Source organism: Fulmarus glacialis, unplaced genomic scaffold, assembly GCF_000690835.1.
Source record: "Fulmarus glacialis isolate BGI_N327 unplaced genomic scaffold, ASM69083v1 scaffold18599, whole genome shotgun sequence".
NCBI classification, from domain to species: Eukaryota; Metazoa; Chordata; class Aves; order Procellariiformes; family Procellariidae; genus Fulmarus; species Fulmarus glacialis.
This window is the reverse complement of record NW_009232821.1, coordinates 13,071-28,575: the sequence shown is the minus strand read 5'-3', so window position 1 is coordinate 28,575 and position 15,505 is coordinate 13,071. Positions and strand designations below refer to the sequence as shown.

At 38.0% G+C, this 15,505-nt stretch overlaps 1 protein-coding gene across 1 annotated transcript; it reads right to left on the bottom strand.

Moving 5' to 3' along the window:
• Positions 1–439: 439 nt before the first annotated feature.
• Positions 440–13,408, bottom strand: LOC104071146 (V-type proton ATPase subunit S1-like). Its single transcript, XM_009585090.1, has 4 exons — positions 13,173–13,408; positions 12,515–12,568; positions 5,750–5,987; positions 440–1,010 (listed from the first exon to the last, which is right to left on the bottom strand). The coding sequence occupies exons 1-4, from the start codon at positions 13,367–13,369 to the stop codon at positions 801–803; spliced, it is 699 nt and encodes a 232-aa protein (XP_009583385.1). The 5' UTR covers positions 13,370–13,408; the 3' UTR covers positions 440–800.
• Positions 13,409–15,505: the final 2,097 nt, after the last annotated feature.

Genomic DNA, 15,505 nt, shown 5'->3' with positions numbered 1-15,505 from the left:
CCTCTGTTAAGATGCTGTCTGCACTGGCACATTGAATCTAGGTTATGAGCTTGAAAAATTGCATTCATCGCCATGACACCAAATACAATTTTGTAATCAGTTTGGACGAGGACCTATCTTGCTTAGTAACTCCATCAGCTGTCCATGGCTAAAACATGAGTTAGTGTTACTCAACATAATTCTCACAGACATTAGCTTACATTAGAGGGAACATACGCCTTCATCCATCCATTCCCATTTGTGATACCACATCTGAGCAAAGTGATGTATTTTGAAAAGATTTTTTGAGACCATTTATTTAGTGCCTTATTAGTTCTGTACATTTCTGGATGGTTTTCTCAACAGAAAAAATGACAAGACACAGTTCAGCCTTCTTAAGATGCATCAACATACCATGCATACTAAAGAGCCTTTAAAGAGACTAGTAGTTTCAATATATAGTTTCTTGTTAATTAAGTTATTTATAAATGCTTCCCATTTATCTCTGTTGAGATATCATTTCTTTGCCAATAATAGTTAATCTGAAGGCAGTTTGAACTGGTTTTTCCAATAGCCAGATGGAGTAATAACCTGTACAGCCTCACCTCAGACCCTTAGCACAGATAGCTATTAAAAAATAACGGTAATAACAAGTAGAATTATTATTGTTGCCAAGCATAAGTATCCTTTTTATATGTAGTTTAATTATCCCTTTCTGCTATGAAATCTTTTTAGGTTACACATATTATGAAGTAGAAAGGTTATAAAAATCATAAATATCAGACCAGGAAAAGCCGTAGCAGCACTAAATCAATCCATGGCTATTCTGTCTGAGGAACTGACAGAGCTGGACCTTTGGGGTCATCAAATCTGCTGTTTGTTGTGAGCTGCATGATCATATGGATTCCATAGGCCAGGATCCACAGTAAAACTATAGATGTCACCAAGCCCATCCAGATTCCAGGAGTGAAGAAGCCTGTACAATCACTTGCATAGGAAAACTGGTTGTTTTCAACGTTGAAGCCTTGAATCTGAGAATGAAGAAAGGTAGATAGAGGAGTGCAATTAAATACGGACTGTAGGGCCTACTTTCAGAATATATGTGGTAATTACAAAAAACGCACCTGTTAATTAGCACTCACACTCTGCCCATTAAAAAAGAGTGAGAACCAAATCCTTTGCATAACAATTTTCCAGGTCTCCTTTCCGCCCAGGAGATTAAAGATGCACAAGTCGTTTGTTTCGCAAGAGGTAGGTTCTGTTTCCCACTTCAGAAATTTGTGTTACTTTTAGAAGTAAAGTCCCAAAGAGGACGCGTGATCAGTATTGCTCAATGACCACTTCAGAACCAGGAAACTCAAAGCACCCAAAGGCCTGAGAGTTAAGGCCTCCCAGATCATAAGATTTGTTGAAATACCCTGAGATTTTTAGCTAATAACTCCTTGACAAGCAGAACTCCTGAAACCTACTTTAAAATGCATCTAATGAAGATGACCTTTTTGGCTGAGTTTTCGTGAAAGTTCAAGGAGAAAACAGTTGTGAAACCTTTCTTCCCCCCTCCTTAGACATCAGAGACTCAAAACAGGACAGAGGGCTTGCTTTATTGAGGAGTGGGATCTGTGTTGTCTATTAACATATGAAACCTATATAAGCTTTTCCAGCAGTTAGAAAAATTCTGTAATATCTCTCCTTTGGATTCTCGAGGTCTGCCACTGACTGAGCTCCTGCTGTATTATTTTCCTCAGAAAAATCAACTAACTTGGGGATCTATTCTCTGCCTAGCCAGCAATTTTGCAAAAAGTATCAACAAACTGAATGTCTTTGAGACAACTAACCTTCTAAAAATTTTGTTAAAACCAGTCAAAGGATTAGAAAACTATGCAGAAAGGGAAGACAATCCCCCCTCTACACACATGCACATAATGACATAAGCACTGATTCCTTCAGAAGGAAGGGAATCTAACTGGTGGAAGAAAATGAAGGAAGGAAAGAATTAACCTGATCTGTGTTTTTGAGTCTTTCTTAAATAATTTTATAAAGAAAAATGAAGACTGGGATTCTTATGTATTTACAGATTCTTTGAAATGTGTGCGTAAGGAAAGCACCAAACATTATAAATCCACCAGTAAAGAAACAAGACCTTAAAACTGATATTATAGAATAAAATAAAAAAAAGATTATTTTATTTAAATCACTTCCCTCACCAGGCAATGAGCAAGGAAGCAGAAGATCATGGATTTCTACTTTTCTATGTTCCCATTTCATGACTACTCAATGCTTTACGATAAACTAAATGGAAAGCTTTGTGGTAATAAAAGAGTTTGTACTTCCTAGGAAAGGTGTTGGTACAAACATTGAAGAAATTAGTCTGTGACTTGCATACCATGCTACACCAGTAAGCACTCGGGGTTTGAGTTCATTCACGGCTCAGACACCTAAAGTTAATGTGTGTTAATATAATATGTGTGTTAAGATCAAGGTCTATACCCTCCAGAATGCTGATTAATAAAACTATTATCATATGCAGAACTAGGGGCTCTTTAGGTACTGTGGAGGTGAAGACAATTTTAGCAATTCAAGCTTTTCTGGGCGTTTTAGAAGAATCTTTCCAAGTCAGATCATGGTAGCTAACTTGCAAATACTGCCTGCTTTCACTATAGGCAGTCAGACTTCTGATTAAAGCAGGATTAGCAAAAATCAGCTTTTGGGTTGGGTAACTGCTTGCACAGTTTTAGAGAATACAGGTGATTACCAAAAGCCTTCGCTTGTTAAGCCACTGCTTTGACAACAGATGAGAATGTGAATAGGAGTCATGAAATGTAGTCTGAAAGACTTATTTACAATAGAAACAGAAAGCAGGTGATGATTTATGTAATTTATGTTCAAAAAATGGATTGAAATTCTGGAAAACAATACACACTTGTTACCACATTTACAAGAACTCTCTGAAGCACTTAACAGGTATATTTGGTTTAGAAAGGCTTTACCACTTCTGATTTAGAGCCAGAAATACTGAATTTTACTATGTCAATCCTATTGGGTATTTTTTGAAGCAGGATTATGCTTATTGAACCTTCGAAGTGAAAGCTTTAATTGTATGTTCTTAAAATGCTATGTCTACTTTTAGGTGGGACGTGAAGTATATGCAGGGTTCCTTTATTGTTTTTCTGAAGCTTTATCATTTCTGTGGGCGTGTTAGATTCCAGGTGGGAGATAAAAATGTGACTCCGAGCAGCATTTCTACCTATAGAAAAGTTAAAAATACTTACATGTGTTTCTCTAATTTTTATGAATGTAAAGCCTTTTAGATACAGGCCTCTGTACTGCAGAAGTTTTAATTTTAGTGTTTGGGCCAGCATCGTTTGTCTTTGTTATACTAGTCTGCATTTACTGTTAATTTTTAAAATATTTTTTTGAATGGAGTTTTCTTGTCATTTGGCCTTTGACAAAGCCTTCAAGTAAAACCTGTTGTTTTCATGGCTTAAGTGTACACCGAACATCTAATTTTTGAACTTAGAAATATTTTAGCCACAAAAAATCCTATATTATTGATTTTAAAGTTTTTGGCAGTTTTTCTTAGGAACAAAGGGGCTTCTAAACCAGTAGGACACATACTAAAGAAAAACAGTGCTTTTGGTGGCAGCCTCCTCTTTAACTTCACAGACAATTCTGAGATCCTCAAAAGGATAAAAGGTATCGCGGTAGAACAACCATTCCTGTAACAGCAACAACAAAATCAACAAAAATCCCCACCAATACCAGAGCAGTTTTGACACTGTGTACAGCTACGAGTGGTGACATCCTAGGCTATGGGCACGCCTAGACAGCATCCCACAGAGGTTCTTTAGGTGGTAGTGACTGAGCTAGCTCCAGAACTAAAGTAAAAGGCTGCATCAGTTCAGCCTTGCCTTGGAACAAGCTATGCAAGGCTTCACTGTGCAGGTGCCGTGTCCCTCTAATACAGTGATACTGTTTTCAGGACCCAACTTCGCGAAGTGCAATTGTACCAGCTAGATTGGCATTGGATCCTGGTTTCTAATTCATTGCATAACATTGACATGAAAATCACGTTCCTCAGTTTCAGCAACAAGATTTTGTGCTGGCTGCAACCACTGAACACATTCCATGTGCCTTTTTCACCGTGCAACAGAGCTTGGGGCTTTCTAAACCTCATTCTAGAACAAAGACTGATATTGAGATCAATCAGATTTCACTACATATCAGTGGAAGATATCTGGAAAGGAATGATCTAGTTCAGACAGAACTTAGAAACGAGCCCAGAATGTGACTTTCTGTTTTCTCACACAACACAAAAGATCAGAACAGGACATTCCAGGTTGTGTTCCATGCTTAGGACTTGATCAGAGAAAAAGGCCTTTCCCAAGAGGAACTGGAAGTTCTGTTGTCTGAACAGTGGAAGCAGCTGCTGCTCCAAATCAATAAGGAAGGTGGGAAACCTACTACTTCTACTCTTGATCAAGACCCCAATGAAAGGATGCCGACTAAGGATGGAGCAAGGCCTTTCCCTAAGCTTTGAGAAGGCAGCAGTATCAATGTATATAGAAATTCAAGGAAAAGGTATGTTGTAAGTGGAGGCTTTGTGTTTTCATAGCCCATGTACTTTCATAGCATAGTGATGCCAAAGTCTAACTTCACAGAGTGACTAGGCAAAGTACAGTTGTGTGGACTCAGATATTTTCAGGCCTTTCCATAAAAAATACTATCAGGAGGAACCTTCACAACATCAGTGTGTATTGCTATGTTGCTTCTCAAAAAACTGTGGGACTTGATCCTGGAATTTGTGGAAAATAAATCTCGGCACCAATGCTGTTCCTTTGAGATTTCTGTTGTTTAAGCAGAAGTGTCAAATCTGGACTCAGATTATTGAGATTTTGTTTGTTATCGAAATCATAAATACAACTATAATCAGCATTTGTATCCAGTTATCATGGGGTTAGCTCATCTTTGACAAATAGAGTCCAGTTTGGAATTATTCCTATCATTTCCATGATCTCTTTAATCAGAGAAATCCCTTAGTGCAAAGATATAAATTTAAAGATATATTTAAGATATAAATGTTGATGTGCTTCTCCTAAGTCAAGATCAATGCTCGAAATAATAAAGTTATAATCATCTACACCTCACATATGTAGTCTGTACTCAATACACATAAAATCTATGCCTCATTCAAAAAAAAACCCAGGCAACTCCTTTCCTTCTGGGTCATGCAGGACCTAGTACTGCTCCCAATTGAAGTCCATGGCAAACGTTCCATTAAATCTAATTGCATTGGGCTTTGTTTCTGTCTGTAGGAGTACAGACAGTCTATGTCACTGAAAACAGTAACCACACTAAGCTGTACTTTCCTAGGTAAACAAAGTGCAAAGAAATCCAATAAAAACTAAGTAAGCAGCATAAAGCCACCCACCTAAGAGGCCCATGTTTCCAATAGCAGCCCAATTCATTAAACAGGCATGGGGACTTAGTCATTCTTTGCCTGATTAAGCGCCTTTGGTTTTATTGTTTTTTTCTTTTCTGTGGACAACTTCATAGTTTTCTGTTTTTCAAAGTTGTGCTTTCGTGTTCTTATTGTTCAGCAACTGCTGACTTTTTTACCCCTTTATTGAATAGCTCACCTAGGGGGAACAGCTTTTCTTTTACATTTTCCCTCGGGCTGAAATGAAAGTAAGGGCATTATGAATGTGTTCAGCACCTACAATAGCAAGTAATAGTTCTTGGAATTATCTCTGAAATGGCAATGTGTACTCACTTGCAACCTGGAAATGAAAACATCCCAGTTTTTTGCCTCATTGTTGGACGGAATCAGCCTTGCAGGATAGAGATTGCTTGTTCCCACCAGCTGACAATGAAATGAATACTCTGCAGGAGCAGAGATGACAGAAACATTAAATTTAGCAAACTTTTCTCCATCTTGTACAATCTCAATGGAATCTAAAGTGGACCAATTTCTAGCCGAGACTCCATAGAACTTGTTGGTCATTAAAAACCTAGAAAGACAACAGAGGGGAAAAAATAGTCAAAATGACAGAAGGAAAAAGTTAATATTCATTTGATAAAGTACTGGTGGCAAACAAAGGTTCACTGTTGCTAGCTGCAAACGTCACAGTTGGTATCTTAGCTTGGCCTTGCATGTCATTAGCATTGCTCATAAGTGAAGAGTCTCTGTGAATATGTTTTTACTACTTCTTAGAGTTTCATCTCACAAGCACAGCTTTCCATAGCTGTGGCAGGCAAGAAGCAAATGCGATTTCATTCTTCAAGGGCCTCTGCCAGTGCAGTATTTCATCAGTTACCAATCACTGGAGCAGAACCTGAGACACTGTCAGTAGGCCTGCAGTGGCTCTCAAGAAACATTTTGTGGGATTTTTTGAAAATTGCTTTTATGATAGGTACAGGCATGATAACCATTCTGATTTATTATTGCAATTCTTCCTTGGCTCAGATGCCTAAATGGCAATTTCCTTTGCAAATGTCTGAATTTGCAGTGGAAGACAGTTTTCTCTCACTGGAGGGTGGGGAGGGGTCGTCAACCCTAGTTTCCCCATTTGTAGTGGGTTTGCCACAAATAAATATTTTCTCATTTTGAAAAGGTCTGTGTATGTGCAGTATTGCAGCAGTTTCCAGTAGTTTATAATGATGGGATTTATATATATGTTACTACCACTGCAATCTGAACACCTCCCAAATGTTCTGGAACAGAAATAATTGAGAACATCCAGAAGTACATCCTGATCCTTTACAGATCAGGACTATGTCCTAGTCTTTACCACTTTTTACCCAGTTACTTTTAGGTATTCAAGTTATCTCATAAGGAAATTGTAAACTTTTCTCTGTATTGTATGTTGCTTAATACTTTAACCCTACTTGGTATATGTATGTATTGCTCTATATAATTTGCTGAAGTTTTTGTTGCTTTTTGATAACAAAGAATTTAGAAGAGGAATCTTTTTAGCAATAAGTGAGACTTCCTACAAAATGAAATATTCAAATATGTCTATCCACAATGGGTAACACTGTATGTGGATTTTAAAATTTGGGGTAATACTTAGATGAAATTATGACAAGTTTAAAAAATAAGCAGTCATCTATAAATGTGGCACAATATAGAATATTTTATGTTCTATAGGGTATATGTAGATACAGAAAGAATATGCTCTGTTGTAGGATATTGCTTGTTTGTTCAAATCAGTTGCTTTCAGTAGCATGTCATCCACACAACGTAGAGTCTAAACTCAACACAAACAATGCTCCTTAGGACTAACACACAAAATTTGACAGGTTAGGTTACTACAGTAATTGAGCCTTTTTCTTTTTTTTAAATAATCTGTGGCTTTTGATTCACACAATTTCATAATCCTCAAGAGTTTCAAAATGCTCAGAAGGAATCCTAGAACTCAAAGTGTCATTCGGGTGAGAAAATGATGTTTTATCTTATGGCATTCCTTATGTTTTGAGCCTAAACAGCTCTTTCCATACAACATTCAGCTGCAAGTATCAGTGAAAAAGAAAAAAAATTTGAATTTCTTCTAGTACACGTTCACAAATATTTATGGAAAATATTCTATTGTTATAGTGATAAAGTTACAAAATTAAAACATGTATTAGCATAGATATTAATTGCTAGAAGAAAGGAATCTTTTCCTGATACACAGCACAATCTGAACAGAATTTCCATGGTGTCTCAGTAGCAATGCTATAGGCATTAGCTGGAGGCCAGTTAAAAGCACAGAGGAGCTTACTTAAATGTTTGTGCAACCACAGATGCTGGGTGTGTGCTCTGTACTTTTGCTGAGAAGATAAGAAAAGCGGTAAACAAGGAAATTCTTTGGAGACTTACCATATGAACAAACAAGTTTTATACGGCTATGTATGTGAGTACAGTCTAAAGTGACCTCCAAGAGAACGCTGTCTCTTCACGTTGCACCACAGACTAAAATTTTATGTTACTTGCAGATTTATGAGAATTAAGATTCTAATTAGTGAATTAGTTGAGCATGGTTAACTTAATAATACAGGCTTTTATCCTTAGCATTTTTCCAAACATTTGTGGAATTTTTCACACATTAAGTGAATAGCCTCCAACAAGCATGCACTTAACTGATAACTGATACAACTATAATTCATTTAATTACAAAAAATACATTCAAACAACAAAAATCAATAGAATTACTTTGTTTAGTTTAATATTTTCTCAGACGAGTAGATAGCAAATAGAATGAGCACAATATAGCAAATGAATGGCAAAGGGAGGAGAGATAACAAAGATTATATCTGCAAATTTGAAAGTACCTTGGCTTTTGTAGGAAATGCTGTGTTCGTATTAAACATTAGAGCCAATACAGGAAGCAAACTTTCACATAGACGTTATGTGCTTTATGTATTGTGGCACAAACAATTCCTGGTCACAGGCCAGACTCCCTTTGTGCCAGATAACCATATGAACTCCAAATGCCACCACCTGTTACTGGTCACCGTCTCATGTGACTATTGATTACAAGGAGAGATATTTCTGAAAAGGAAGCTAGCTGGAATTACTACCATTTCAAAGATTCAAAGAGAAACAACTGTTAGGTAAAAGACTTTGAAACATGGTTCTTGGGTCAGTTCTATTCTATACATCCCATGAGCAACAACAACAGTCAGGTACTTATCAAGGTAAGTGGGGAAAATACTAATGCTCTGCACTTCCATCCCCTTTGACACCTTTTCCCAGAGAAGATGACAGACAGCTGCTTGAACAGCTGGATGTCATTAGCTGCTGAGAGAGGTGAGATGATGTTTCTTCCAGCAAAAACTACTGCCCATTGCTCCTACCCCTGCTGCAGCAGTAGTGTACTTTTCTAAATCTAGCACAACCAGAAACGCTCTACAACTACCCCCTAACAGCTCGCCTCTCAGTGGCAAGTGCAGCAGGATGAATGGGACTGCTGCTCTTGCTGGAGAGAGGGAGAGGGAGATGGCAGCTGTTTGCATAGGATGAAGCAGCTATTGCAGCTGCTAGTAGGAGGCGGGATATGACTAGCTGCTCAGCACGTGGTGGTAAGCGCAGGCTCTGGATCCAGCTCATGCTGCTGAAGTTAGAGCCTCTTTTATTGACAAATAAATTGAGCTATTTGAATGTGGTCCTCTCTGGTGTCACTTTCTATCTTCAAGGGATGCTCTCCTACATGTAAATAAATGGCCTTTACAGGGGAAAAAAATGCAGTCGTGGCTCTAAGCTCTGTTCCTTCCCACCTCTTTGCCCTGCTTGTGCCCTGTTTATTGAGGCAGACTGTAATCTTACCAAGGAGTCATCTTGAACAAGAAATGTAATCAAAGTGAATCAGAAGGGGAAAACAGAGGTTGTAATGTATCTCTGTGGATTTTAGAAGCTCTTGACAATAGACATGCTGAGATAAACAAGGTGAATAAAGTGCTCGTGAATCATGAAAAGATCAATGGATTGTTCTGGTTCTATTGAGTATATCTTATTATTTGCATTATATGCCATGCAATGTGGTATTATGGTAGCTATTAGAGGCCTAAAATGACACAGTTGTCTCTTAAATCCAGAGATAATCCAACAGAAAAGCGCACAAATAACCAGCTGTGTCTTTAGCAGAAAGTTTTCTTTATAAAGGCTTCTGAGGTGTTGTGAGTTGATGCCAGCCAGCAGCCAAGCACCCATGGAGCTGCTTGCTCACTCCCTGTCCCCAACAGGACAGGGGGGAGAATAGAAAGAGCAAAAATGAGGGAACTTGTGGGTCGAGATAAGGACAGCTTAATAAGGGAAGGAAAGAGGAAAAAAAGTGAAGCAATCACTCTTTACCTCCCACAAGCAGGCCAATGCACAGTGAATGCCGAAGCAATGACTACCCTGGAAGCCACCCCCCACCTTCCTCCTCTATTCCATCTTTTTATTGCTAAGCACCTGTGTCACACACAAAAAATAATCAATTTAGGCATTTTTGTGTCTAAATGCCCTGAGGGGCTATTAAAAACCTGGATCACACCTAGCCCAATGGAATAAGTCAAATTCTCCTGCAAAACACAGCCAGCCTATGCTACTTTAATTACTCCCTGGGCATGACAGTGGTCAGGACTTCACCTACTCTCTTTTCAAGTCCTCAACTATTATGGAGCCTGAGTTTCTTATCCCAGCTTCAAGGGCTGTTTATGCATTTTGGTATTTAGTTATAATGTATTCAAGTAGAAGCACAGGTCAAGAGAAACTTGTGAGTATTTCTGCCTTTACTAAAACAGGCTCGAAGGATGTAAAAAAATATTCCAGAATAAGAGAGAAAACATGAACCATTCACCTTTTGTACTGATGTTCTCCTTTAATTTACAGTCAGTCTGTCTGCAGAGTTGCTTCAAATTTCTTCTCTTTAGATGCACCTCAGGTTCATGACCACGTTAACGTTTTCTCCCAATAATTAATTAAAATTATAAGGTTTTAACAAACAGATGACTAAACATAAATCTGAATAATCCTCTTTAAATCCATATGCGTGCACTAACATCTCATTTGATCTTTTTATGCCTGCTGCAGTAATCAAAATCTAAGATAAAAGCTTTAACTGCCAAAGGATTTTGTGTCTGTAGTAGCATCCTAAGGTTTGCAATTTGCTGTTGTATAGTTGACCAAAACCTGTTGACTACTTTGAAGAAAACAAACCCCTCTAAGATCTATCAGTTAACTTGGTAGCTAGTTTTGCAGCACAGTGTCATGCTCCAGAGGATTTTCAAGTGCTTTATGATTCATATTATTTTCTTGGAACTGTAATTTTACTAGAAAGCATGGTATTATGCTGAGGATGGTCACATTCAGGACAAATGTAGAAAGCAACCAGATCCATTCATACAGAAAGAGATTACAGGAGAGCAGCTAAGACCTGCACTAGTAGGAGCAAAGACACAGAATGAGAATCCAGGGCACTGTTTTGGTGGATCTGTCAGTACGAGAGTGAGACAGGAGCAGCAAACAGTAGACAGAGAAGCACCAGGGCACCACCAGAGAAAGTGATATTTTGTGACTTGGATTAAAAGTAAAGACAAAACTTGGGCAGAATCTTGGTTTGAGAACAGTATTTTTGGAACGGGATCCAAGGAAAATGTTTCCTTAATTCCACGTGGTGTTCACGGAAATGCATGCCCCTTTGATAATTTACAGTATTGAAACCAAGAAATGCTTGATTCCATCACCAAGGACAAGTCTCAAGGATCCTATACACAGCTAACTACAATAGTCAAAAAAAAAAAAAAACTATACTAACAGCAATCCTATCTGTACATTATGTTCTTTCACAAAGCTCTAGATGTTTGGGTGGGAGGGGAGATGTTAAATAACAAAGCATGTTTGGTTTTTTGCCACCTATCATGGTCTGATGATGACGGCAAGTGTCTCTGTGCCCTCCAAATGCAACTCCAAACACATCACTGAGTCTCTTCAACACAAATCCTTCTGGGGGTCCTTTTACCTAAATGTAGAATGTCCTTCTATCTCAGTGTAAATAATGGTATTTATGCATTTGTGCTTATCATCTTGGTGCCACATGCCTCTTTTACTCTCCTACTAAAATATTGTTCAAGCTCTGATTGTCTCCTACATTATTACTTTAAACTTCCTCTCTTTGGTTTCCTTGGATTTCAATTTCCCTTATTCAAGATGTCAAAAGCATTTTAGATGGCAAAAATCATTTGTCCTTCTGCTGCCCAAGCAAACATCCAGTTCATCCTCTAATATATGCAAATTTAATTCAGTGCAAGTTCCCTGGCCCAAGTCCTTCCCAAATAAATTTAAGCAATTAACTGAGGTACCTAAATGAAAAGAGCAGGCCACCTTATCTTTGCCAGAACTTAAGAAAATAATTTTAACTGCTTTCCTGCCGCTGAGGAAAGAACTGAGGTTTGTGGACCAGCAGCTGTATGTCAGCCCTCAAACAGTAGCAGATGTTTCCCCATCCCTAGAATCCCCTAGTGAGAGCAACAGCTGCAGGTTCTCCCTTTGACTTTTCATCCCAAGTCATTCTCTAACTTTTCTTCCTTCTTCTCATGGTAGGAGAAACGTGATCTTGTCACCATCCCTGGAGCAGAAAAATTATGAGTTTTTGCACCCCTTATTAGCCACAAGCTAGCTCTGATAGGGGACACAGGTAATCCACATTAGGACTAAATACAGCCCTGGCGGTGCAAGTAGACTTCAGCCCCTAAAATTGTTCACAAATCACAGTTAGACTTCCCTGAAACAGGATCGTGGTCCAATCCTATTAGTAAAACAGGTTGTTGCATATACCAGTACCTTACAGTCTGGTTGTTTGCCTATACCACTTTTTCAGAACTTTACTTGAGCGTATTAATATATTCTCTATATAAAGACTGTATTATTGTTCTCCTGCATAGTGACCCTCAGAACAGAAAGGAAATCATAATTTCAAAAACATTTTCACTTAACTCCTCCTCTTTTTTTTACTCCTAATTTACAAACAGGCTTTGTATATCACAAAGATCTATTCAAGAATAAATCGTAAGTTACCTTATCTCTAGGCTGCTGATTCCATTCACTGGCTTTGTGTATTTTAATGACAGTCTAAAAATAAGAAACAGATTTTTAATGTTAGAGTAGTCAGCTTTAATTAGATCATTGTGACATTTCAATCCGAGGGAATATTCTAAATCAATGGGCAATTACAAAAGTCATATAGCAAAGTTTCAGTACACAGAAAAACATGACAAAATATTTATAGAGTTTTTTTTATCCAAGAGCAGGTGCTTCAAAGTAAAGGAAAGCAGAGATCATGTTTCATTAATGTACTTCCAGCTGAATTACTACCTAGTAACTGGCAATACTTCCCTTTAAGGGAATTTACAATGAAATGATGATCTCATTAATGCCAGTGGAGATTTCTGTGATCGTGAGACCGGGCACAGGGAAACCTGTTTGGACCAAATATAAACAAACAAGAAAGTACGGAATGGAAGAGGAAAAAAAATGTGAAAATAAGAGGCTGCATCTGAACAATTTTTGTGGTCTTGACTCAATCTTTTTCTTCTAAGAATATCCAATTTAGTATTTTTTATTTTGGATGCTTTAGAAGAATAAAATTAAATTAATATTAACTTGACATTGCACCATTTCTGATTAGTTTTCAGAATCACATGTATTACGATACGAAATTTCTTGTGCTACTCACGTTGTGTTGATGTCTGAGCACTCAGAGGAATAAATATCCACATTCTGCGTGACAAATGTTGCATTTGTCAAATCTATAAAAACTGAACTGTTGGCTTTGAGGCTGAAATTACTAGCATAAAAAAGGATGCATATATCATTTCCAGTGGTCACATTCAGAGGAGGATATGATAAACTGTCTTCTTCCTCAGTGGCCATTAATTGCCGTCTTAATTCCCCCACCACATCAGTTCTTCTAGAAATCTGGAATAACAGCACATTAACAATTCATCTCCTTGGTAAGAGATAATATCAACTGAACACAGACCTTCACCATTCTGTACCATGAGCGCCCATCCTTTTTAAAACCTCAACCAACTTCAATATTTATTATTGTCTGTCTATTTAATTGGCAGTATGGAGGCTAATGAGGTGGTGTTAACCTAGGTTCCCATGGTCAGGTGTCCACGTGTGAAAACAAGCACCACTGATATTAGGCAAATGAACGTAAAACCATGTTGTTAATGCTGCCTTAAGATAGTAGTATGCATTAGTGCTAACAGGTAAAAAAAAATTTTTTTTTACAGAAGAATATACTGAAAGAAATTAACTTTTTTTCTGCAATAAAATCACAAGAAAATTCTAATTTGCCCATTCAGTGACCACCCTCGTTAGTAACAATAACAGTTTTTGCACTCTTCGTTTTAACAGGCATGAAAGCAGCCTACTTAAGTACAGCAGTGTTATATTTAGACTCTTATGATGATTTCTGGAAAAAAGAAGATCTATGCTCATTTGGCTGATGTGGTGAACTCCTACAAGAGACTCCACTGCATATATACATTTGCTTTTAGGAGGTTTCCAGGAATTCCCTTTAACAGCTAATGCTTTTTTACAAATGTGCCCAGGGCATCCTTAGTAAAACAGCCCCATTGATATCAACGGTAAAAGCTAGCTGACCTTGTCAGATGATAACAATCCTGTTGTTCACATCTTACTCTTCACTTCTTACTCTGTTCATATCTGGGCTAGTCCATCTATTTTTAAGACCCATTTCAGCTTTACAACTTTATGTTCTACAAGTGGCCTCTGCCCTTGGATAACTTTGGGATACAAGAAATGAGAGGCATCACATTACCAGAAGGTAATGTGGGGTTACCAGAACTATAATTAGGTGGAGCTATTGCCTGGAACCACTTTTAATGTGTTTAAAGACAGGCGAGGACCATTTTCCAGTCTGGAGCAGAGGCTATAATATCACTTTATAACCTGCCTGTGGAGAGGAGCCCCAGAAGATTTTGTCACCTTAACCGCTGCTCTCTAAACGCTATGGGCCATCTGTTATTTACAACGTGTCTCTGCAGATACCTCATTTTACGAACAAAGCAGAATGGGCTGAGTTAAAAACCTTTGACTAAACGCTCAAATGAAGATTGCAATCTTCCTCTCCCATACATGCATACTTTATGAATTTCTTTTTAATTCAGAGTAGTGCCTTTTCAAATACATCAGAACATGCATTATTTTAAATGAATACAATTTTCTTTAAGAGAAGAGTGTACAACAAAAGAAAATATTCAACTTTTGATATAAAACTTTTAACCTTCCCTTAGGCTTTTCTGAAATGTAATCATTTTATTTCAAACTGAGAGGAAGAGCTGAAGGCTAAATTATATCCTGTCTAACAATTGACTTCACCATGTGGGCCCCGCATATCATCTAAAGAGGACTTTAAAAACCACCTGCTAATAGCTGAAAACAAGGTTTCACTGGAGACTGTGATTGGGCTAACTTGGGAGATTAGGTTTAAGTATCTTAAAATAAAAAGAAAGCTATTAGAATATAATCATGAGACTACAGCTTTATTTCTATTGCTTTGCTGCCAGTACTTTGTCGTGAGACTCTCACATAAAGATTCCCTTTCGTCTCTGAAAAAGCACAAGAACCGAAAGAGCATTTGCCTGTCAAGAAGGGATGTCAGGGACTAAGAAATCCACTAGTTTCCCATGGTTAAACCTGTTTTAACAAATTTACCCATGCTAAGAAGGGAGGCAACACAGCTTGCCAAACACATTTCTAAAATCGGGCTTTGTTTCGGTCATATTTGTGGCTGAAAATAACAGGCAGTCATGGGCTGTGCAGCCCAGCGAGTCCTTACCTGCACAGCTGTAGGCAGGCAGGACGACTACACCAAATGGGAGCCTGAAAGTATCAGTCCTCTGGAGAAATGTCCCCCAAACAATTACTGGCATGTATATTCATCCCTTCAGCCTGAAGATGCATTTCTGTAAGTAAGTTACGTATGGGTGAGGTAATTTAGCACATTCGAAATCAGAAAGCATCACCTCACTGAGA